Here is a 25,851-nt window from a genome sequence, read left to right as displayed (position 1 = left end):
TATCATTTAATGGCACTACATTTAATGTAGTTTCAAGGTCTCACTGAAAGAGGTGATCCTGCATCCGTCTGTTCGTTCCCGTGCTGTTACCTTCTGCTTTGTGTTAGCACAAGCTGTCATGCAGCTGAGGTGAACCAGCCTGCTTACCTGAGCCAAATGGGGAAAGGAGGCATCTCATTTTGTCTGTGTGGTTTTGTTAGGCAATTTTTGGCCTAAATCATTCTCCCAGTTAACCAAACAAGTGGCCCACTCTTAGGCCACCTTTCAATCAATGCTTTTCACAGTGTTTGTAAATATGCCATCCGCCTGTTTAAAGGCAGTGAAGACTGTGGTAGGTTGCTGCTGCTCAGGACAAACTGGGCATCCTTCCCGTGCTTGTCAAGCCACAAGGAAGCTTCGTGCTTCTGCTTATTTCTGCTCAGACTTGCGCTCAACCCCTACCTTGAAACCTCATAAGCTCTAAGGCAAACAGTGCTTTAAACAGTGTGCAATTCAGCCTGTGTCCCGGATGAGCCAGGTTACTGAGACACATGGGTTGGACCAAAAAGAAATTCGAGGTGGTTGTGAATTCATCTGCTGTGCGAATATGGGCTTGGCAGGTTTTCCCCCTTCCAGGAACATGACTATTTTAAAGCACTTCAGCATGATCAGCTGTTTTGAAGGGGCTGCAGCAGCCTATCTTTCCCAAAATTGACACTTCATATTTATTTTTCATGGCAACTTTCATCTTCATTTTAAAACTGAAGGTAGTTTAGACAAAAATTTTACCAATTTTGTTTGTTTAGTTGGATATGAAAACCACCGCTCCTTTTTTTTTGTTTTGGCAGTTAAATATTCTGGTCGACACTGGGAGCAGTAATTTTGCTGTAGCAGGTGTGCCGGATCCTGATGTCACCTCCTACTTCAACACAGCGCTGTAAGTACCTGTTCTGCATGCCATGGTGGGTTAGGATGTCTTTTAGATTCTGGCTTCTCCATGCAAAAGAAGATGATGAGGCAGTTTGTGGCACTCTTGTGACATCCCATGAGAGTGGGATGTTTGTTGCCTATATGGGAAGATGGGCCTTGTCTGATGCAAAGTCCTGCCTGACACCATGAACAGTCCCACTGATGGCAGTGCAACTGAGCTCTGAGCACAGCACTGATTAGAGTTGGAGAAAAGGAAAAAAGATTACAGGGTAAAAATAATTTGAAAAATCATGCCAATTTTAGGCAATTTCTCATCTGAATAGTCTTGGAAGGATTTAAAAGTTTAAACATACTTGCCCTTTGTTTAAAAACAAAAATTAAAACCCAGTAATTGTATCTGTTACTTGATGTTTCATCCAAAACCAAAATTAGTTAATCAAAAACTAATTTGTTGTTTAGTTTGGCCGAGGGCCAAAATGATCTGCTGAATCTGGTCTTTTGTAAGAGATGACTTGGTGGTTTTGGTTCTTGTTACGTACGAGATCTGCTGTGTTTAGCATGAGCTGACATTAGTCACAGCCAAGCACAGCTTTGTCTGAATCATTCTCCATACTTTCTTTCTTCCTTTCTGCCCTTCTCTAGTTTCAATTATTTCAGGTAAACTTCTCCAAAACACAGTGTCTATCTTTAGCTGAAGCATATGGATACAAATACTTAGAGGACTGGGAATCTGGAGAGTATCACCATTCTCATTACCTCTTTATGTATTTTAACATGGATTTTTGCACTTTTTTCCAATAAGATGCACTGGTAACAGAGGGAAAGCCAGTATTTCTATGCTGCTTACTAGAATAGCCTCATCTTCTGTCACATATTCTGATGTTAATGGAGATATTTCACATCTCACTCTGATATGACACAGGTCTGGAAATTCCAGAATTTGCACTTGAAAGCTGTTTCTGCAGTACCGCAGAGTTTTGTGTGCCAGCTATCCCCTTCCATAGGCAGTGGGTAGAGGAAACTTAATTGCAAAGAATTAAAAGTACAAGCAATCCTCCTCCCTTTTCTCTTAAGTGATATTATTTTGTCTGGAAGAGCAAGGCCTCTCATAAGAACCATAAACTGTTAGAAACAGCAACAACGGCAGAGGTTGTGTGTTGAGAAAGACTGGGAAATCTCTTGAAGGTTACAAGTCTTTTAGCAGCGTTGTCAGTGTGTTTTGAGAACTTTGATATAAAGAAGTTAACAATGAAACCTTGAAATTTACACCAGGAAGAGTTAAGGGTGCTTTGTGAAAAAATTCAAACTCAAGTCATTACAGTCTGGAGCAATTGCAATAGCAATTTCTTGTTTGAGTTGGATTGATGGAGTATTGCAATATGCTCAGAAAAAAGTGCAAACATTAGCATGTTTGAACCTGGCTATACCATGCTTCTTCCATTTTAAATGCTTTAAATACAAAGAAATGCCACCTGGGAGGCATCCTGCCCCCCCTGAAGTCAGTTAGATGTTTTAAAAACGTTGCTTGCAAAAAACCTCTGTATGTCACCTAGTACATATCCCAGATGAGGTAGGGCTGTCACCAGATCAGGTCAGTCATGTCTTGAGTCCAGCCAAATCCTGTAAACCTTTAAGGGTGGAAAATCCATGATCCCTCTGGGCAGTGTGTTTCAGTGCTGTGCCACACTCTCCTGTGCAGGAAGTATTTCCTAATTTCCAACCTGAACTTCACAAAATATGTCGTGGGTGTTGCCCCTTGTGTCTGGCACTGCAGAAAAAGGTTTGGCTGTGTCATCTTTGTAACTGTCTTTCAAGTTGTTGTGAAATGCTATGAGATCTCCCCTTAGCCTCTTGTCTGCAGAACTGAAGCCTAGCTCCTCTCAGCTTCTCATCACAGGTTCTGTGTTTGTTGATCCTGACCTGACAGCCCTCTGCCAGTTCCTCTTTTTTCCAGATCCCACAGCTGGCCACAGTCTATTCCAGGTGTGGTCTCACCAGTGCTGACCAGAGAGGGAGAGCAACTGCTTGGATATATTGTTCACAGCCCCTCAAATATAGCCTGGTGTGGAATTTGCTGTAAGCACAGGGCAAGTATGCTGTTGACTTTTATTCAGCCTAGTGTTCACCATCACCCAAAATCCTTTTGAGTCCTTTTCAGTTGCTTCCCAGTCTGTCCTGATGCATGGAGTTGATACTCCTTTGGATTTAAGCAGTTGACATTCAGCATGTCAGCTGCTCCCCTTAACGTAGTCTCCTGTCCAAATCTGCTGAGGGTGCAGTCTGTCTATTGTGTAGGTTCTTGATGAAGATGTTGAACAATTTTTTTCTCCACTCACAACCCCTGGGGCACTATGCTTGTCATGAGACTGATGCTGAGCCCTTTGAGCCCAGTGGCCTAGCCCATCTTCAACCCACACAGTGGTCTGTTTGTTCAGCCCCACATTCTCAGCTCCCAAATGGGAATGCCATGGGAGATGTTGTCAAAAGCCTGACTGAAGTCAAGATGTGCTACAGCCACTGCACCCTCTGCATCTGCACAGCCAGTCATCTTGTAGAAGGCAATGAGGTTGGTGAGGCATGATACGACTGTGAAATGCCTTGTTGAGTGTCCATGATTATCTTCTTGCCCTTTATGTGCTTGGGAACTGATTCCAGGAAGTTGTTCTCTGGTCTTATGATAGCCTTTTCCCTGTAGTCAGGTTACCTTCCCTGGTTGTCATGACTTCGCATAGATGATAGACAGGGGCCTTAATATCACATCAGCTGGATCTGTAAAATTACCTAAGAGTGACCTTTACCCATTTGTAAATGAGACAAATGACCTATGGGCACTTTTCTTCCCCACTATGTGGAACACTTTAAAATTAGATAAATAGGTTTCCTCTCATCTGGTAATCATTCCTGCAGTTTTTCCCTATATTGTCATGAAGTGCTTCCAAATGAAAGTCATAAACTGCAAATTGAAGACGATGGGAAAGAAGGATTAGTAATTTGTAAAGTTAATGGGACTGAGTTATAGATGTGTGCTTATTAGAATATTAATATTGTGTTGGAGAAAGAGAGTGATGGGTCTGAATTTCCTGATTGCCACACTCTTAGTTTAATTTTATTCAAACGATCAAAATCTGAAATTAAATGCATGATTGTTTTTTGACTGAAATTGAGAAGGGTGCATAGGAAAAGCATTATCTTTGTTTCAAAGGGCTTGGAGGGTGTATTGTTCAGGAAGAGTCCTCCTTGAGTAATTTTAGAACTAGCTTGTTAAATGATGTTGTATGTCATATAATGCATGTCATATAAGTCTACTGTTTAATTATCAGTCTTCCTGTACAAAATGAATAAAGCTGTTATCATGAACTCTTTCACAACTTGTGCTTTTGTGTGGCCCTGAGAAAACCTTTGCTGTGAAAAGTTCTGAGTCTGCTGTGATGATCATAAGTCACCATGATGTATAAGGTTTGGGGAAATGGCCTAATTTGTCCTGAACTGAAATAACTTTTGTTCCTTTTGCTGTTCAAAATAACAAGTAGTTTTTGTTGAGTATGCTACTTATGATGAAAGACCTACTTAAATGGATATATAAAGGGATTTTTACATATGAAACTAAAGTGTCAGTGATGGGTCTGTAGCTGTAAGTGAAAGAGTGACGTACTCAGGGCTGTCAGTATTCAGCAACAACATTCAGCTTTATTTCAGTGTGAGTACTACTGCCTCACCAACTAGAGTTTCATGAGCAACTGCTCAAGAATTGATCATTCCGAGAGACAGGAAGGTAAGAAAATTGTGGGCAATAAATTGAGGTAATATAATAAATTATATGCCAGCAAGCAAAAGTAGGATGCTGCGTTGTACCATGATCCTGCAAGTTTGGTTGTATACCTGTACAGTTTGTGGTTTGGGCTAAACCATAAATTCATTCTAGAACCCATGCAAATTAGATGGGACTTCTTGGTTAAAAATCAGTAATTTATACTGGGATTTGATGTTTGCTTTGTCATAAAGTTGTTGGCCCTGAATCACTTATCTTGTGCCATCTATCACTAGAGACAAGATCAAAATGTTCATTTAAACTTTTTTGCTGATTGCTATTTTCTGTCCCTTCTTTGCCACTGTTGTCTGTGGAGACATTGATTTGGTGCTTAGGAAAAAGTGAGCAGGCGAGCAGGAAAATCTGAAGTCCTGGTTTGTTGCAGAGTGGCAAGAGAGCATGGAACTAAGAAGGAATTACATGTATTTGGCGAGGTTGGTGTTAAGCAGGTCTTTCTGTGTAGTGGACTTCTTGTTGCCATGTTAAGCTTCTTTCAAAGGAAGCATGAGAAATATTTTGGTTACATTTTGTTCAGTGCTATATGCTGGTAATGAGGAGTAACTGCATGAGAAAATGAAATCATTGCTAGTTTTCTCAGCTGAGGCTTGAGATCCATTTGAGATTTGAGGAACATGTTTCTGCTGGTTGCTTTGGAGAGAAGACAGTAACCAGAAAGGAGAGGGTGAAGGGAGTAGCGTCACTACAGCACCGTAATGTGGGAGGCCTTTTTCCTTGCCTCTGGCTAAGATACGCTCCGTCCTGATGGAAGAGTTGAATTTCTAATTTTCTTATCACAGCCAAAACAGCTTGTTTGGAATTTTTTGTGCTGTGTGTTTGTGTTAAAATACTCAGCCCATGAATTACAACAAGTCTCTAGTTTTGACCTCCAAAGAAGTTTTCTTCCTTTAGATCAGTGAGGTGGAAAAACACAGGCTGATTAGAGTCAAGAAGATGGAGCAGGAAGTGGTTTTGCAGAGCAGAATATAATTTACTGCCACAAGGATTATTTAAGATCCCTTCCCACATTAGAAATTTCGCTCCTTGAAGGAAATAATAAAGCCTTGTCTTCAGTTCAACATTTGTGCACTTTACAAATGAGATGACTGTCCTCATACCCTTTTCTGCAGTAGGGAAGCTGAGGCACAGAGTGTGAGGCAGTGACTTTTCCACAGGAAAGATCAGTAGCCGTGCTGGAAAATGAACCCAGTCTTTCAGTGTCCTGGTCCACAGCTCAGTCCATCAGTCTGTTACCACTTACGGAAGAAGAACTGTGTGCTGCTGCTTTTGCTAGTCATGCAGCACCTGTATTTGCAGATTTGCTTTGCTTCATTCTCCCCACACACACTTTCTGATTTCAGACATTTCCTCTTCTGTTCCACAGACGGACACTTTTCTACATTAAGAACACTGTTTTCCCTTCCTTTTCCTGCCCCACCCCTGATTTCTCTTATGTCACTAGTTATTCAGACTCTGTTTTGATTTATAAAATGTACTGCCAGTATCACAGTGGTGCTCTGAAGACCCTGCCTGAGCAGAGATGTTCCATTGTCTACGTATCATACAAACGCAGAATTACACAGAAAAGTAAAACAGCAGTAGTTGTAGAAGTGTCCAGACACAGGTAGTAACTCTCTGGAATTTCTGCATTTTGAAGTATCATCTGTAGGGCCTATTATTTGATATATTTCTGCTGTCTTGGATGTTACAAGTTACTGAGCCTTGAAGAGCCTTGAAGGTGGGAGTATCAAGAACTGCTTAAGGTTAGAGCCTGGCCTCTTACCACTCCTTCCCTCCCTTAGCTAGGAAGAGGATCAGTTGCATGATCTATATGGCCAGATTGTCCCTTAAGAGGAAGTGTCTGCTTGAATGGATGGGAGTTGTCTGTGTTGCCACCTAAAGGTTGTTCCCCGTAATAGGCAAAATCACACCAACTTTTTTCTCAGGTGAGCTCAGGTACAGGTGGCTGTGAAGCCACTTCATGTGGCTGTTCCTGTCAGAGCAGCCGTTAGATTAAAGGTGGGTTGATAAAACGGTCCTCACTTGATAGATCACCTGCACTTTTTATTGTTTTACATGTAAAGGTGGTGTTATGAAATTATTTTGCACTTGATTTTTTTTTTAACTTACTCTTAAAGAAGCTGTCAAGTGAAAAGTCTGTTCAGATGAACTGAGCATGGTCATCTGTCTCTTCAGAAGGGGAAGCTGTATGCTGAGTCACGGGACCAGAACAAGTTGTAAGGGATCTAGAACTTTTGTAGCTCTTCAGTAGTGATGCAGGCAGAAGATGATTACTATATTTATACTACAGGATTTTAAAATGAAAAATCCATTTAAGCTTTTTCTAATGTTTTTGTTAAGCCTTCTAAACAGAATTCTTTACCTTTCTTTACTTGCCATACTTAACTGCTCCTTTGTCTTTGCTGCCCTGGACTTGAAGAAACTCCTTCTTTTCCTTCTCCATGTCAGTGACCATTTGTTAATAATATCCAAGTCTGCTTACTTCCTGATAGACCAAACTGCAGATTTAGAAGACCTGTGTCTTACTGCTGATACTCACAATAACATTCCAATTTACCCAAAATGGATTTTTTAATAAAATAATGAAGTATTAGTCTACAACTATTCAGTTAGCTTGGCATTTCAATTTTAGGTGTGAATTCAGAAACTTTTCATTTCCTAATGCCACTTAATACATTCCATCTCCAGTTAAAGAGGATTGCTCCTATTGTGATGGACCAGTCTGAGTCAGGGACACGTTGCACTAGGTAAAAAAAAAAAAAAAAAAAAAAAAAAAAAAAAAAAAAGAAAAGAAAAGACACGCATTGTGAAGATTTGAATCATTGATGACTTCAGGATAGAAACAGGGGCTCAAGATTATTTTTTTTCTTTCCACTTTTTACTGCTTTTACAATCGGTCCCCCTTCTTCTGTGAGTATATGTGATTGACTTCACAGGCTTCACTTTTTTTTCTCTCTGGGAAAAATTGAGATTGAATATATTTTGTTGTCTTGCATTCTAAATGAACAGTTCATGCATAAGTATATCTTTTTCTTTTAAAGGTCAAGTACATACAAATCTCAAGGGATTGATGTCACAGTTAAGTACAGTCAAGGAAGTTGGACTGGAGTGCTGGGTACAGATGTCATTACTATCCCAAAAGGAATCTATGGCAGCTACACCATCAACATTGCTACTATTCTTGAATCAGAGAATTTCTTCTTACCAGGGGTTAAATGGCATGGGATTCTTGGTCTTGCCTACAATACCTTAGCCAAGGTAAAACATCCTTTCCACCGTTACTGTCTTTTACAGTGACAATAAATAGAAATCCAGCTATTAAAGTGAGCAGATGTTCTGTCAGCATTACTCTCCTCCCTTCCAACCACTCTTTCCTATGGATCCTTTGTGTTTGTTCCAGAAAGAATAAATTGGGTTGTGATGGTACCATAGTCACATGTGAGGATTTTGCCTTTTCTGGTGGTGAAGGCTCTGATTTTAACTCCTCTGGAAAGAATAAGCTTTTACAGAGCTTGTAGTACCACAGTATGAAAATAATGGCTTCTATCTATGTGTGGAGGGTATGTATTAGGGCTCTGATGATTTCTCTCGAGACTTATCAATGGACTGATGAACTTACTTGGCAAAGCCCTTGGTAGTTCATTCTAAAACATTCTCCATTCATCAAGTAAAGGTTGAGATGGAGGGCATATATGGATAATTTTAGAACAAATACTAGCTACAGTTTTTTTCATGAACATAGAACCAAGCACATCCTGTTCTTGTGGAGGTAGGAAATTCAGGTAGAAGTTTAAATTAAAATTTAAAATTTATAATCTCACAATCTAAAACTGAAAACATGATTGGAATACTACATAGTCATAGTTTTCAACCTACACATAACTATCTGAGAAATTCACAGAGATATATTCTGTAGGAACAAATGATTCAATACTGCCTGCCAACTCTGGAATTAAAATGCTTTATTCAAGAGTTGTGTGATCATTGTATTGACTTTTGCCATACTTGTGTCATATACTGTTGTCAGCCAGACAGAGAAGAGCTGCTTCTCAAACTATGGTTTGGGCAAATAGTGTATTCGGGGGATTTATTTTTCCTTTCTTCCAAAGACTTGAATAGTGTTGGCTTCTGAGGCTGCTCTGTGCTTTGTGTAGTAAGAGCACTTGGCACCTCGCAAGCTAGCCGGGGTCTCTGCCTGTCACAAGGTATACCTGCATGGAAATCTGAATTACAGTGAAATTACAGTACTCTAATAACTGCAAAAGAAACCATGACATGCAGTGCAGGAAAGAACCTGTTGGCCAGTAATCAGTTGAAGTGAGCATACTTGGATATGAAGTTCTTTAAAAAAAAAGAAGAAGAAATAAGGGCCACTGAATTCAAAGTTCATTGGAATTAAACTATGTTTAAAAACTGAAAATCCTCACTTTAAAATTCTGCCTTTTAACTGTGGGAAGTTGTGAAAGGCAAGTTACATTTGACTTTTCTAATAACACAAAGCCTTTTCCAAACAGAAAGCATTGGTGAGAGTTTCTGCCTGAAACTGAAACTAGTATTTGAATTTGAAAACTGCAACTGGAAAATACTCTCATGCTCTAGGGATTTCTGTGACAGTGGTCAAGTATAGAAATATTTTTAAAAACAACAGAAACAGAAAAATGACAGATGTTGTTTTTTTTAATGACTTATTATATCTAGAATTTTCATCACCTGGTTGTCAGAAACTCAATTTACTTGTGAAAAGTGGTCTTGTTTGAATGATTTGCTCATTCCTGCAAAAAACCCTTTTTAATAAATACTTCTTCAATTCTTGTTTTGTTTTGTTTTGTTTTTCAACACTTTCAAGCCTTCAAGTTCTGTGGAGACGTTCTTTGATTCTCTTGTGAGGCAGGCAAAGATCCCCAACATTTTCTCCTTGCAGATGTGTGGTGCTGGACTGCCTGTTTCTGGAAGTGGTACCAACGGAGGTAGTCTTGTGGGTATCTGTCAATCTGAGAGGGAAGATGTATCTTTGCTAATCTCTCTCCCTCTTTTCTATGACTATCCTACTTATTCCAAATTTAGTGTTTAAATATATGAAATATTTTGTATGGTTTTTTTTAAGGAAAAGTTAAGCATTTAGGCAAAATTCAAGTGTCTGTTTCATTCTCCATTCTTATTTTCTCTCTCATGTTTGACTAAACTTCTGTATTTCAAGTTTAATTTTAATAAAAACATATAAATATTGTGGTGTTTCCTCAGGGCAGATTCTGCTACCTTTATCAAACTGAGTAGTACCCTACTCAGCTGCTAAACTTGTTCAGTCTCATCAAAATGCTACAGTATTTTTTTTACATTATGTGAAAAGGGGGAGAGGAATCAAGGCTCTTTTCCTTATTTTTGTAGACAATTCATTAAAGGAAAAAAATCTAAAGACCAGATCTTCAACCCATTACTCTGGAAAGTCTTTCCATCAGTTTTGATGGAACCAAGAATTGGCCATTACTTATCTGGAATCAGGAGTTGAAATAAGCATATCAGCACAGGAATTGATCACAAATAGTTGTTTTGCTGAGAATTCACATACTGTAAATGTTAACACACTTGAGATAGATGAAGACCAAGAGAGAACTTGCTTATGTTAGTTCAGTTCAAAGTCTGGTGGTCTAGCATACGCCCAGTCAGCTTCAAAGTCAGTTTTGATGGAAGCTAATAGTGATAGCAATGATAAGATGGTCATATTCCATTTTGCATGTGTGTAAGAAAAATGAAATGTTCTTGAACAGTATTAAGGTTTTTCTGACCTGATAAAGTGAATTTATGATGTGCAGGTTTAATATTCTGTCCCATTTTTATACATTGGCTAGATTAAACCACTGCAGATACTGTTTTGATTTTAAACAGTGGGGCTTTCATAAGGGAATCAGTGTGAGCTTGTAGATCAAGATGCTGGTAGTTTGGCCCAATATGGTAATTCTGTTTGACTGAAGCATGATCTATTTCATACTGCTTTATTATTGACCAAGAATTTGTCACTATAATCCTTACAAATGGTGCTAAATTAAAATTTTGATGCTCTGTATATCACAGAGTTAAATATTCCCCCTTGTTTTACTGTACCTGCCCCAAAAATAAACATCTGAGATTTTAAAGCCTGTGAATTCCTTTCTCCTTTCCCTTAGGTTCTGGGTGGAATTGAACCAAGTTTGTACAAGGGCGATATTTGGTACACACCGATCAAAGAGGAGTGGTATTACCAGGTTGAAATTCTCAAACTGGAGGTCGGAGGACAAAACCTCGAATTGGACTGCAGAGAGGTATTTGTGATTATGTGTTTCTTTTTGTATAAAATGCAAGTTTTGTTAAGAAAAACACTTAATTGATCAATTTTGTCTTTACAAGTAGATGCATATTGCAGTTTCCTCTGAGAATTAAGGCTGCATGGTAGCTTTGAAAAGAAATGAATGACCCATGTGAAATGCAGTGTGTATATCAAGCATGCTAAAATTGCTTCAGGGAGGACTTTAAAGTAATTGAGAGTATTTTCAGTAAATTAGGAACTGAGCTACAGTTGTTAAGTGAACAGTCCACTGAAAATAAGGCTGCTGTGGTTTGGAGGGCTGATCAGCCTCTTGACTAGTTTCAGTTGTAATGAATGTGTCTAAACACTGAAGATGCTGCATTGATTCAAGGAGACAACAGTCTTTAAATAGCTACAGCTTATGGTTTTCTGTTATACAGTGAAATCAAACCAAAGGGTTTTAAAGCATTTCTGATCAAAGAAAAGGGAAGATTTTTGGGTTGACCCCTGTGGCAATGTCTAAATATGTAAGTCACAATGACAGTGGGCAGGTGTCATCCTGGGACGCTTCCCAAAGTATCTCATCCTATGCCTGCTTTTTAATTTTTGTAATAGGCTTCTGCTCACTTCACCCTTACCAGTTACTATTCCTGATGGATGTGTTTTCTGGTTTTTATTAGAAATAATGTTCTGCTATCTCTGCATCTGTCTAATGAGACTGTTGCAATTTTTATTCCAAATCTGTCTCATTTTTTTCTGGAGGATATATGTGTGTTTTATTTGTTTCTTACTGTTGGTTATTGCTATTCACGTTTGATTTTAGTTCTATAATCTTCATGCCCTGTTTTAATTAGAATTATTTTATTTTATGCTTGTTCTCTTAGGTGGAAATCATAGTAATTCTGTTCTAAATCTAATTTTTATAGTTCATACAAATTAAGGGAAATTCATAATAAAAATCTTGCATGTGCATAAATATATTTCCATACAAAATATGGAAATCATACTGCCATATAAAATATTTAAAATGAGTCATGTTGTCTTTCAAGTTAATAAGCAAACCAAGGTCTATTTAAATGCCTGCCTCTGTTACACTGTTAGGAAAGCAAAACCATTGGTTTGTGTTTGCTTTTCTTTCTTGCCTTAAAAAACAGTCAACATGTTTTTGAAGAGGAGCCCTTGTACTAATGGTTTAATTCATGCTGTTTCTGGAAAACAGCTCACTTAAAAATGTAGTGGTGTTATGAAAGTTTCCTGTTATTGTTGCTCTTTTCTGAGCCAGGGTTTGCTTTCACGTTGTATGTATCAGCACAGTATGCTAGTCACTGGTGCAGAAATCATCATTCCTTTCTTGATCAAAGGAGATCTTTCTGCAAAAATTTAATGGAAGAACAGTAAATTAGAGCTAGTATGATTAAAGTTTGGCTAGTTAGGTGCTTGCAGAGGATGCATAATTCACTGTATGGGATGATGAACTATGTGCCCTCTCTCAGTTGTTTTCTAGGAAATGGAACATTTTTTGTAACCATCACCAGAGACTACTCCTTTCCTTGCCAGGGAAAAGTAGTCCCCCTCACTTCAATGCTGGGAATCTGTCCAGTGTTACACTGCAGCTGTGGCCTTGAGCTTGGCAGACCAGGGCTGAGAGAAGTACTGGGCTGCCAGCAGCGTACCCTGCATAGGCTGCACTGTTAAATATTAACCAGGAAGACTAAGAAGGCAAGTTGCTGCCTGTTGCAAGTATGCTGTACACAGCATGAAAATCCAGGTGCTTAGTCCCTAGCTGAGTGATCCTGCTACTCCAGGCATTTTGCATGGGTTTACGTTAGTGGTTGACCCTTTTGGCTGTGCCTCCTACCTACTTTTTTCCAAGGGTGCCTTTCCAGGATACTGGTGATTGCGTATTTGTGCTACAAATCTGTTAAAATGGACTCCAGAATGCCCTGATATTTCTCTCCACTCTGTAAAAGTATTTCTGAGTGTATAATAAATGGTTTCCTGTTTGCTTTTCTTTTGGTTCTGCTTGGCAGTCTATAGCAGCTCTTCTTTCAAAAAGAAAATAAGTCAGAGTTACTTTTTTACTTCTTGGTGGGTTTTATATTTGTCACTGTGCTAAAGATATTCCTTGTGACTTGATAACATCTAAACCAATGTGTTTTCAATTTGCTTGCTGTTTGACCTCTTCCTAAAAAGCTTATGCTGTATATTACCTTCTGTTTTACGATTATGCTATAAACATGTCACTGTTCAGTTATATTGATCCTGCTACCTAATCTGGTAACAAAAGTAGTGCAAAGAGCTGCCACTGCTACTTGCTTCCCCGCCACCCCCACCCCCCCAATTAATCATAGTTTTTAAGGAATTCGTGAAAAAAGGTGTAACTTTTAAAATATTTATTTGGTGTCTGCTGTACCTGAAGTCTGCTGAAATCTCTTAATCTGAGTGTTAGGGTTTTAATAATGAGGAGAAATGTTTGCTTAGCTTTTTCAGTGCAGATGTTGAGGCAGCAAGATTGAAATTTCCCATTTCTTTGTACTCGTTTTTGTCCATTTTAATGGGTTTCAGCAGTTGAGAAAGAAAGGTGTGGCAATTGGCATTGTACTCTTGAGCCAGTATCAAACATTACGTGTAATGGCATGTAATGTTCTCTGACTATTCCTAAATTAGATATGCCAGCCATTAAAAGTAGGCTGCTGTGTTGTTTTTAAATTAAAGTGAGTTGTTTTCATGATAGCAGAGACCTTGACTGAGGGCTTGGACATATGTGTAAGCTACATCAGCATGCTTAGGCATCTGTCTGTACTGAGTAGGAGAGAGCTTTTGCCCAAAGTGTATGGGAGCAAAAGTGGATTAGCTCGCATCTCTGAGAGGGGCCGGACTTTACTTCTTTTTACAGTGGCTTAGCTATTTGCACCAGCTGTGGTGACACGTAGTAGTTTCCCGTGTGGTGCAGATAGACTCACTCTTGTGTCTAGGCTGACCATATCTTGCTTTTGGCCTCAGACTTCATTTGAATTCAAGCTACCAGCTGGAGAGAGCTGCCGACAGGTATGACACGCAGGTTTGGGAAGACAGCTACCAAAAAGAAACAGCTTTTTCATTGTTATGAAACAGTGGAATCTGCATTACATTAACTACAGTGTGCAACTTCTTTTTTCCCCCCTCCCTAGTATAATGCCGATAAAGCAATAGTAGACAGTGGAACCACGCTCCTCCGTCTGCCTCAGAAAGTCTTCACTGCTGTTGTGCAAGCAATAGCTCGCACATCCCTGGTAAGCTAATGTCATTACATCTGCTCAAAATGTTAAATTCCAATTAAATGACCACATGATCTTTGAAAAGAGTGTCATCTTGGCTGTCTACCTTGTAAGTCATAGGGTGTTAACCTGAGGAGTGCAGAATCTTTCCTGGTCTACTCCTGTTAATAAGTGAGAAATGACTGATAGTCTTCGATGGAAATGGAAAAGGGAAAGAAGAGGGGAAAAGGGAAAAGGGGGATCCAAGTACAGACAAGAAGTCTGTGTATGGAGGTGCATCAGAAATAGTGCAGAGATGGAATATTTTGTTCTAAGCATTTCAGAGACATGCACATAATCCCTGTTTCTCTGATTCAGAGTATTAAGTGTGAAAAAATCAGTCTTTCATTCAAAACAGTGTATATAAAGTAAAAGAACCTGCTACTGCAAGCAGTTCCTTTCCAAGCTTATTGTTGTATAGAACGGATGCCATTCATTAGGATTATTCATACGAATAAAGCTGCTTTTGACCTTCATTATTGAATTATTTATATTTTAAAGTATCTTTCTTTGGAAATAGAGTGGGCTTTAGAAGTAGGGCATGGCAATGGTGGATTTCTCTGAATGTAGAGTAACTGAAGCAGCATTTTCTGGTTAATAAAAAACTATTCATACATTTTAGTTTAATACAATGAACAGTGCCAAGAAGGTTAAAGATGAAAAATAAATCCCAGATATTTCAATGTGACAATTTTAATATTTTTGTCATGTATCCACAATCAGACAGCAGTAGTCATTGCAAATCACAGGAAATACAGTAACCAGATGATTGGCTGGCTGCCCAAAAAAGAGTATTTGCCTGTATGCTGATAATTCCAGACTGAGATCCTTTTCCTACCTGACTGAGAGCAGAGACGTGGCATGAAGTGTTCTTCACTGCCTGCAGGTGTCCAGTATCTGAAATAAATGTACCAGTCACCTTTGGCAACTCAGCTTCCTTGGTTGAAAAATTCTTCTCTTTGCAAAGCCCTTAAGTATTGACTGGAACAATTTCAGTCAATGGGGGGGGAACTGGAAGAAGCCTACCCAAGAGCTCTTGTAAAGGCTTCTTGTGGATAGAGCATCCTCCTGTGAAGCAGGTCACAGAGGTCCACACTACTCTCTGATGTTGGTCAGGACATTTGAACTAAGGCCTTCCATATGATAAGTAAATAGTCAATTGATCAATAAGGTTTTAGAGGAGAACCACTCACTCACTTTGCTTAATGGTTTTTGTTCTTCCTATTAAAAATGCATAAACTAACTCTTCTCTTTCAGGGTTTCTTTTCAGTCTCAAGGAACTTGCTGCTGTACTCCTTTCTCTCCACACACACACACACACCCCCACCCCAAAAATTACTTTTACAGTTCTAAACAAAGGAGATAGTTTATTAAATAAGGAAGTAGTTACAAGGTGTAAGGATCAGATTGCAGCCGCGTAGGAGCAATGTCAGGTAAATTAGTATTTTCAGCAACTATACCGTGGCATCAGAGACATACTCTTAGCGCTCAGTGCTATATACCACTGAGATGTAAAATCATCCGCTCTCATCAGACATACTTCTCTGACCACAGGTGAACCAAGTTAACGAGTTCCTGCTCCTAGCAGCTTGTTATGAACTTCCCAGCAAGATGTTATTGCCCCCTCAGTATGCTGGGATAACTGCACATGAAGCATTCTTTTATTCAGCTCCATTAAAAACTAAGGCTATGAGCTTCACGCTCTTTAGTGGTACAGATTGGTTTTTAAACCTTACTTACTTGGACTGAAGTCTTTTAGGGAGCAGCTATAGATGCAGTTTCATGTTGGCAGGTCTAAAGTAGGGTGGTTTTGGCAGATGGGCAGAGATGAGCCACAGAGGGGTGGCAGCTACTACACCTCACTGAGCTGAAGTCAGTATGTCATGTCTGCTCACAGCATGAATATAATACTAAGTTACTAAGTTAAAGAAGGGAAGGCTCACATAAGCCTAAAATCTTTATTTTAATAACTTTTTAGGTGTCATACAGCCAAATCCCCACCAATGCATTTCTTCAGCATACAGAAGTAAGGCAAAGAAGTGCAATAAGCAGTCTTTCTGGGAAATGAAAGTAGGCACTTCAAATAGAGCATTTAATAGACTTGGTCTGTCCAGACTGGGTTCTGTTTTGCAGTTTTTCTCAAATCGCAAGCTCTGCTTTCCAAGAGAAAATGGAAAAAGAGGAGAACTATATTTTTCAGGAGGTCTGGCCTGGGACCTAGCTGTGAGGGGCAGAGCATTCTGTCCCGTTCCAAGAGATGTGCTTAAGCATCCATTGAGAGTTAAGGGTAAAAGCAGTCTGTTTGTGAAGTTTCCTTATGTGTTTACATGAGTGTATGCTTTTGGCCCAAGAACAGAAATGAGCACCACAAAGTATTAAGTCTCTAATAGTGTGCAGCCCTTACAAATATTTCATTGGCAGGTATGTGGGGTGGGGTGAATAGTTGTCACCTGTAAAATGTCACATAAATGATGTATGAGCTGATGTTTACAAAGTAATCGATATCACAGATAAATACAAATGGAGGGAGCTGAGAGGCTGGATTCCATCTTTCTTCACCTAGATGAGAGGCTTTGTCTTTGGCTGTGCAGCATCAGAACAAGATACTGCCTTGGATGTTGCTTCACATGGGAATAAGAACCAGCACAAAGTAATACACTCAAATAAGGAAGGTTTTTCCTCTGATCTGGCAGCAGATCAGCTTCAGGGAGCAGAAACATTAGATGTTTGTCTTAGGCAAACAAGCTCTCTGTAGGGGTTTTCTTTTTTCTTTGTTAGTGCCATGGATATATTAAGAAGTATTGTTAATCAACCTTATTTCAAAAGTATGTCAAGTTATATTGGTGCAGGGCAGCAAAAGAGAAAGAAGGACGTGTTTCTTTGTATTGACTGTAGCAGACCTTGATTCCCTTAGATGCCAGGAGATTTTTGGCTTAGCCCTTGGCTTCAAAACTCTAAAGTTGAGTAAGAAGCTGTAGGTATGTGAGGAAGGGAGATGACTGCATTACATATTTGTACAGTTTGTATTTTGGTTTGTGTCTTTAAAAAAAGTCTGCTGCTTCGAAACGTTTGTGTTTGGTCAGGGCTGTTCAGAGAAGAGGCAGATAGGTAGTAAAAGTCTGTTGATGCTTTGCCTCTTTGCCGTACTGATTGCTCAGGAAGGTCATACATGTCCAATGCAGAAGTAGAAGTAATGAGACACAGGGAAGGGAGAGCTAAACTTGCTTTTGCCTCTTCCCCCTTCTTCCAAGTCCTAATGGGCTACGACACACCTTGATTTGTGTGTTGGGTGTTTGCTTTGTTCCTTAAAGAAAAAGCTCTTTGTCAGCTTTGTGTTCATGCTTGAATTTCTCCATAGGAATGGAAGAAGTTTCAAATAGTGGTAACAATCATTTACAAAAGACTATCAAAATGTATGTAACCCGTGTTTATCACTTTTTTTTTTAATAGATACAAGAATTCTCTTCTGGTTTCTGGACTGGTTCACAGCTTGCATGCTGGGATAAAACTGAAAGACCCTGGTCCTTATTTCCCAAACTTTCCATTTATCTGAGGGATGAAAACTCCAGTAGGTCGTTTCGGATCTCTGTCCTACCACAGGTCTCAACCTTCTTTGTTTATTCAGTTATGCATTTATTTTTACTATGATAAAGCACATGCTTTTAAAAAATATGAACTATTTTTAGCAGTAATAGAGAACTGGTTTATTGCATGCAAGGGAAATCTTTTCAAATGAAATTTTTAAAATCAAATTTTAAGTAGGGAAAATAACAAACTTGTCAAACCTAAAATCAAAAAGAAAAACTCAGTTTCCCTCTGAGTGCAGTCCATGTAGTTGGGAATGATTTTTTCAAATTGTCAGGAAAAATAGGCAAGTTGTTGTTTTCACGAGCTTTAGCCACATTAGATGTCAATACAGAATGTCACTGCTCATTTTGATCTTCTCAGTTTGGGAAGCAAATTGATTTGTTTTTTGTGACTTTCTGAGTTGGAACACTTCTGAATATGACAGTCTTGGCAATGAGCCTATGTGATCTCTTCACCAGTTTCTATAACTTGGTTGGTTTATCTCTTATTAATATTCCATCCCAGCTTTTAGAATATAATATGCCACTTTTATTTTTCCTCTCTGGCTTCCCCTCCCAGTATAGGTTGCAATACAGGCTAGTATCCTCTAACATTGCTAATAGTCTTTTACCTTAGGGGATGGTCAGGAGCAAAGGGGAGAATGAACCTTTTAAGTACATTTTAACTTGAAATACAGGAAAGCCTTATGATAAGCTTTTTCTGTATTGATCATGTAGCTTGGCAATCTTTCATCTTCCCTGAGGAGACAAGGGGTAAAATGTGACTTGAATTTATGAATCTAGAGTCTTGAAGCTGACACTGAATGCTCTCTGAATCAATTCCATCCTGATAATTTTTTTTAATAATAGAATTATTCTCTCATTTGAGTTCACAACCCAAGTTCTTTCTCAGCTATCCTTCCCTTATGTAAAGTACAATTAAAAGTGGCTCTTCTGAATTTGCTGTTGACCTTCACATAGTAACTGACTGTGTTCAAACTTAAGCTTAGAATCCAAGAGCTATACCTCTTACCTGCATATAAGCTTTGACCAGTTTTAAATCAGGTGCAGAAAACTGTTTGTCCCTATTCATTCTCTATTTCCAATGGAGTTTGACTGCTTGAATATAAAAATCTGAACTTCTAAGTACTGTGTGGTGTTGCTCCTTACACTCTGGTGCATTTTTTTTTTTTTAATAGCTTTATATTCAACCTATTCTTGGAATAGGAGAGAATTTACAGTGCTACCGATTCGGCATCTCTTCCTCCACAAATGCTCTCGTTATTGGTGCTACAGTCATGGAAGGCTTCTATGTAATATTTGACAGAGCCCAGAGGAGAGTGGGCTTTGCAGTGAGTCCATGTGCAGGTAAGAGAAATATTGTTCAGGATTTTGTGAGTGAGGAAACACCTGCTGCTCTCAGAGAAACACCTTTGCTGCTTACCTGATGGGGAAAAGTGTGGTTACTCATGAAGGGTGAAGGGTATGTTTTTGAGCAGTCCCAAGCTATTCAGATTTCAAGGGGAGAAAAAACAATCTGTATTGCATGCAACAGTCTTTTGTCATGAAGTAAATCAGCCTCAGCTCTGGGTATCTTAGCTGCATTCTTCCTTCTGAGAGATCTTCTTTCTGAGACATCTGTGTGTGTGATTTCCCCAACAGTTACATGAGACTCATCGCTGGGTTTAATGCAGTTTCATTTTTGTATAGTCGCTGTTCTAATTTGGACATAAATGGATTCTTCAACTAACTTGTGCAATATGCAAAGTCTTGCTTTTCTCTTAATGTAAATTGTGCCTTTTCAACCACTCAGAAATATTTAAAGAGCTAAGATGAAAATGGGACTCAAATTTTAGTTTCTGGTGTTTGTGTTTGTTCTAGACAGTTTTCTCAGTGTGAGTAGAAACCCATTAATTTTTTAATTAGCTGCTGAAAAAATGTGAAAAAGCTCATCATTTTTTGGCTGATTTTATAGTGCTGGTTAACTTTCTTGCTTTTTCATGATTTCTCTTTTCTTGCCATGAATAGCTAAAAACAAATTTTGGGGTTTCCTCCCCTTGTTGATGAGACATTGCTTTGGCACTGCAAGAACATGCAAGTGGGAGAGGAGGGAAAGGATGTGCACACCTATGCCATTCTCTGTCCCAAACAGAAGTAGTCTATGCCCTGAAAAACATTGTATCATCTGAGATTTGCATGAGAAAAGCACTAGACTGACAGTGCTTCTTTAATCCCCAGTATTTGTGTTAGAGAGGGTAAGGTCAGTAAGTACTTGAGTGCTTAATGCAACCAGGTAATTGAGGAGAAAAAAAGAGAGATACTAGCTAGCTGAGTTGTAGCTCCAGGGCATTTTAAAATATTTTTTTCTTATTTTTTATAATTTGTCCATTGTTAATGGGTTCAAAATTGTCATCTTTGAGCTTGATATGAAATAAAATCTGGATACTGATGTGGGTTGCTTAATGAAGACCTCTATGAGGTACCATGCAGCAATGAAAGCGACATTTTTGATGCATCTGGAAAGATCATAACTAGACAAATTCTGCAGACCCGGTTTTCCTGCCTTTCATTCTTCCTCATGCTTCCTGACTGTCATTTTAGCAAGCATAGAGCTGCCTCCTGTCTCTGCCACGCTGCAGCCATTAATGGAAGGGGGAGGGAGCATTTTGACAGAACATATTGACCGACATGTGGTCAGCAGGGGACGTGAGCCAGCTGGTGCTCATAACAATTGCTTTGACAGCACATCTTTATTGAGAAAAAGAATCAAGAAACCATAATAACACCTTAATGTTAATATTGCTACATAGAAGCATAGTTTGGCCACTTCATGTAGTTCTGCCAACCTTGTCTAGAGAGGAAGAAGTGAGTTTGCTGAATAGAAATTAAATTTGAATTTACATGAGCTTGGACACGTGACGATACACAGCTGGTGCTAGAAGGCTTTTCCTCCTTGTTTCTTTGTACATGTTTTGTGCATATGTCTGACCTAGAATCTTGGGAACTTAGCTTCTTGAGAAATCAGATGTCACAAGCCACTGACTGAGACAAGATACACTGATTTGTCAGTCTCCACTCACACGGGGCAGATGACATTTTGCTGGATGTGACAGTTATTCTGAATTCACTTCTTCACAGCTTGTGGCTTCCATATTTAACACAACTTTCATCAGAAAACCACAACTGTGAGTGGTTAGCAGTCAGTGCTGTGTGAGGGATTTAAGCTGCCTAACTGGCTTCCTGTGGAGGCCAGCCATGTCCTCCATAGCAACTATTTTAATATAACTTATTTGGAGCTTTTTAGTCTGTTCGTGGGCATAAATTAAATTGAATTACTGGTGGCATAAATCTTCAGAAACAGAGAAATATAAAAGACCGTTTGGTGTGGCTTTGCAATGACCTATGCTTTCTTGTTTACAGGAGAGTGTTAACACTACATTTAAGCCAATGTTTTTATACGATGTTAAATGGGTATGTGGTGAATACAAAAATTACAGAAACAGGACTAAAAGCCTTGACTTCATTGAACTCCCAAGTTTCTGTTGAGACTTGGCTAGAGATGAGAACTGGCTTATCTCACGATACTCCTTGCACTATTTTCATTCTCCAGGGTATACCAAGAGTGAGGAGAGTTAGATAGATGGCTGCAGAAAGCTATTCCGTTGTAGCAGGAAAAGAAATTTGCTTTTTCCTCAACATGTGAAAACCCTTTAAGACTTACTCTGCCTGTTACTAATTGCAAATTGTTTCAAGTTGGAATTTTCAAGTTGATAATTTCAGGGATAACCTACTGTTTACAGGATGACTAGAAAAGGTTTTGAATCATGTCCTTGAGATAAGATGTTCAGATCAACTAGTTAGTATTAGTGAAGCAACATAATGTTACCTTTACATTGAGCAGAATGAGACCCCTAGTATTTCTGTAGTAAGTGAGAAGATGATAGGAGCAAGATGAGTATTTTTTAGGCAAGAAATGCACTGAACACTATAATCATTAATGACTTATACACTAAACTGTGATGAGACAGAATGCACCCAAATTTGTGGGCACTAAACTCAGGAGAATGGATGGCATGATGAATAGCAGAGCTTCAGTCTGAAAGAACCTTGGAAACCTGGAGGACTGTGCAGCAGAAACCTCAGTTTCAGGGAACAGAAATGCAGAGTTCTGCACCTCAAGCAGAAAACCACCATGCATGGGTACAGTCTGTGAAGGGACCAGCTGAATAGCAGCCCTGTAGAAAAAGAGCTGGGGATTATGAGAGGAACCAAATTGAATGCAAGCCAAGAGTGCGTGCAAATGAAACATACATAACAAAGGGCAACATCCACCAGTTATATCCAGGAAGGTTCAAGTTGGACAGGGGGAATTTCTTCTTCACCAGCAAGGTGGTACAGCACTGAAACAGGCTGTCCAGGGGGATCATGGGGTCTCCATCCTCACGGTTTTACAAGACCTGGCTAGATAAAGCTGCAACTGACCTGATCTGTTTGTGGTGACAGTCCTACTCAGAGTAGGAGGCTGGACTAAGTGACTTCCAGGGGCCCCTTCCAAGCATTTCTTTACAATTTGATAAGTTTGATCTAATATCAGGTTTACTTCCTTTCCAAACCACTCAAGATGGTGAGTGAGTGTGTTGGAGTTCGACACATGTTATAAAACAGCATTTTCCCAGAGGTGCCATTTTTGTTCTGTAATCATAAATGATGAAGGAAATCCCATTTATTCAGGGTCAAGAACTTATTGTAGGTAGCTACCACCAGATGTTCTAATAAAAATATGCTAAAATATCCTAATTCAGCTAATGATTAATATACTAAGTGTGTGTGACTTAGTTTATGTTAAGGGCTTGTTTGAACAATTTAAGCAAATTTCCCCTCTTTTGATTTCCTCTCAGTATCTCTGGAGGTGGAAGAGGGTGAGGGAAAACTTCTTTTTGGAGGGAAGAAAGCAGAGGCTGTGCTGCTATCAAGCATTCTCAAAATGCAATTGAAAATGACAGCCACTATGGCAACAGTTTTGTATTGCTTTTTTTAATAGGAGTCATTATTTTACTCAGGCCAAATAATGAGTAATTAGGAACTGTTTATTTTCAAAGCTGTCTCCAAGGTGGAAAATTGTGCTGCTTTTTTTTTCCCCACACTTCTTCAAAATACTAAATTCCTAAGTAGTAATACTTACGCTTTGCATTTCACATTAGTATTGAATGCGGCGTAGTTTGTTTTCACAGACCTTCTTAGATAGTTTTTTACAAGTCTATCCACTACTGTGCAGCTGCCTTACCGTGTCTATGTAACCGCAGCGTCTTACCAAAGATATGTTGATGATATAGGATGCACAGGCCAGTTTATTACCATCTGATGAGTTGAGAGAGTACATGTGCGTGTTTGGTATTCACCAGTGTTAGGATGCTTATGGATGCAGCCTCAGGTTTCACCCAGACCATTCTAACAGCATATTGCTGCTAAAGGAGCCTTCCCACACTTGCAGCTGGAGACAGGGTTGGTTCAGTTGAGTGATCCTACAGAAAATTCCTTGTTTGGGCATTTTGTTCGTTACAACAGGTTCATTTTCAATCAGACCAGTGAGTTTCCTTGCAGCCTACCAGTCACTAGCACCAATACAAAATAGGAAGCGAGCGACAGGAGTAAGGGTGAGCAGGACTCTCTCTTTCAGCAGCAGGCCATGATAAGGTTGAATTAAGTCTAATGAGACTTAAATTTTAAAATAATATGAGATGTTGGGAGTCCAGGGACTGAATACCAACTAAAATGTCTCGCAATAAATTGCAGATAAAGCAACCCACCTATTCTGCATTTGTTTCTCCACAAAGAACATTAGAGGCCACTTCCCTGCCTGTTGTGGTTTAACTGAAACCCAAGCTTCTCTCTTCCTTCCAAAGGGTATTTTATGCTAATCTCTTTAAACATGCTTTCAGGAGTCGTGCCTAAGATACGTGTAAATAAGAGAAACTGTTTTCAGTAGGCAGGATCGCTTACAATTTGGCAAGTGTGTGTCTGTGTATAAAATGAACAAAAAATTAAACAGGAAGCTTAAAACTGAGGCCTTTATAAGAAATACACAAATGTGTCTTGAAGTTCCTGACTAGAGAAGTGAATTACAGCTGTTTGGAAGACTTGTTAAAATGCACAGACAGTACTAACTGCAGGCTCCTAGTTGCCCCAAGCAAGCTAAAAGGTATCCATCCTTCCCCTGCCACGCACCTGCAGATACAAAATGCTCTAGATATGTTGTTGCCCTAGGCAACTCACTTTCTCTGCTTTTACAATACACGTAGCCCTGTCCACAACTCAGGGGAACTTTGCTGCACTTGCCATGGTTACTGTGACAACCATGGGCAGCATAACCCTTTTTAGCAAATACTGGTTTAACAAGTAGGGGTTTGTGATGGTAATGAAACAAGTCACACAGTCTGTGACGTTACAGAGATGGATGGGTGTTCGAAAAGGGAGCTGCCAAGTCACCCTTTCATGCTTCCAGCCTTAGCTTTGTCATCTCCATTTTTCAAGCTGCTTTGTTAGCGTCTCCCTCCTTGCCCAACATCACTGCTCCTTCATGTCCCAACTCCTCGCTCCTGACATTGACATTCCTCTCCACCATTTCACTTTTCTGGGCAGCTGCCACCCAGCTCTCCTGCCTCACCTACCCATCCTTCTGAATTTTCACCTCTGCTCAAAAAGAGTATCTGTGTTGCTTTCCACCATGTACCTTGTGTTTTGGATACAATCTTTAAGGTATCTGTGAAACTAGTGAACCTGCATGCTGCTTCCTAAGACCCTGGAAGATAGCAAACACAGAAGATGTAAGAATCATCAGAGATACTCTTCCAGTTGTTGTGAATGTCAGAAACAAACAAAAACTGCCCAGGCACTGACCTACTCCAGTGTAGGTGGTGTAGGATTTTTAAGCTTTGTTAAATCGACATTTCTGAAAGGTTAGTCCAGAGAGAAAAGGTGGTCCAGTGGCTTGGGCCTTAACTTGGGCTCTGGGAGACCTGATTTAAATGTCTGGTCCCTCATTGACAGCCTATGTAGATGTGGGAGTGTCATGGTCTCCTTAGGCTTCAGCTTCCCATTTTATAAACATAGGATACTAGCATTTTTATTGCAATGAGAAATACAATAAAACATGAGTATGCTGAGATGTATGATGGTGGAGGGAAAGGGCTATATAGGCATTTAGGCTAGATCTTTTGTTATTTGCTTTTAAATGGTGTCTATAGACTTAATGGTTTTCTTTTTGTAATTTTGCAGAAGTTGATGGGTCTCCAGTATCTGAGATTGAAGGCCCTTTCACAACAGCAGATGTTGCAAGCAACTGTGTTTCTAGTGTTTCTTTCCATGAACCAGTGTTGTGGATTGCCTCCTATGCTCTCATGAGCCTATGTGGAATTATCCTCCTTATACTGATCATTCTACTGCTTATTCCACCACGGTGTCAGCATCGCTACACTGACAATGACATGGTCAATGACGAATCCTCCTTAGTGCGTCATCGATGGAAATGAGAAACTTGATCATGAAACCCGGGACTTAAACAGAATGAAGAATGAAGTACTTTGCCAAGGGGAAGAAGCCAATGCCTCAGTCCTTTCTACGTTCATTACAAATTGTTGTTGAAATCCCGCCAAATATCCTGCATCATAACTTTTTAAGCTTTATTTTCTAACACTGATTCTGAACCAAAGCACTGTTAACCACCTCTTAAGTGCTATGGTACTGGATTTTCTACTGCAGTACAATGAGCCTTTATGCTCTCAATAGTACCTTCTGTTAAATGGGGGAAAAAAAAACCCAAAACCACACCACACTGACACCTTGATGTTCTTCCACTGTTTGAACAAAATTGTCCATCCCCCTTTCACAAAAAAAGGAGCTGTCAGTATTTTCTAACTAATCAAGCCCTGACTGTAGAAAAAGAGGAAAAAAAAATACTTAATAACCTTTCATATT

General features: G+C 39.4%; 2 protein-coding genes across 2 annotated transcripts in view; both read left to right on the top strand.

Annotated features, from left to right (window-relative positions):
* Positions 1 to 295: 295 nt before the first annotated feature.
* On the top strand, positions 296 to 25,681 carry BACE2 (beta-secretase 2). Its single transcript, XM_026846508.1, has 9 exons — positions 296 to 331; positions 828 to 916; positions 7,777 to 7,993; positions 9,582 to 9,710; positions 10,897 to 11,031; positions 14,186 to 14,287; positions 17,762 to 17,911; positions 19,077 to 19,245; positions 25,153 to 25,681. The coding sequence occupies exons 1-9, from the start codon at positions 296 to 298 to the stop codon at positions 25,404 to 25,406; spliced, it is 1,281 nt and encodes a 426-aa protein (XP_026702309.1). The 3' UTR covers positions 25,407 to 25,681.
* FAM3B (family with sequence similarity 3 member B) overlaps positions 19,150 to 25,851 on the top strand; it is a 31,129-nt gene continuing 24,427 nt past the window's right edge. Inside the window, exon 1 of the mRNA XM_026847419.1 lies at positions 19,150 to 19,245. The gene's annotated coding sequence lies outside the window, so the exon portion shown is untranslated. The remainder of the gene's footprint in view (positions 19,246 to 25,851) is intronic.

Source organism: Athene cunicularia (assembly GCF_003259725.1).
Source record: "Athene cunicularia isolate RWA chromosome 1 unlocalized genomic scaffold, athCun1 chr1_part1, whole genome shotgun sequence".
Classification (NCBI taxonomy): Eukaryota; Metazoa; Chordata; class Aves; order Strigiformes; family Strigidae; genus Athene; species Athene cunicularia.
This window is presented reverse-complemented; position numbering and strand designations above follow the sequence as displayed.

Coding starts and splice junctions, on each gene's coding strand:
- BACE2 (XM_026846508.1), top strand. CDS start 296: ATGCCATCCGCCTGTTTAAAGGCAGTGAAGACTGTG. Junction 7,994..9,581: donor CCTACAATACCTTAGCCAAG/GTAAAACATCCT, acceptor AACACTTTCAAG/CCTTCAAGTTCTGTGGAGAC. Junction 14,288..17,761: donor CAATAGCTCGCACATCCCTG/GTAAGCTAATGT, acceptor TTTTTTTAATAG/ATACAAGAATTCTCTTCTGG.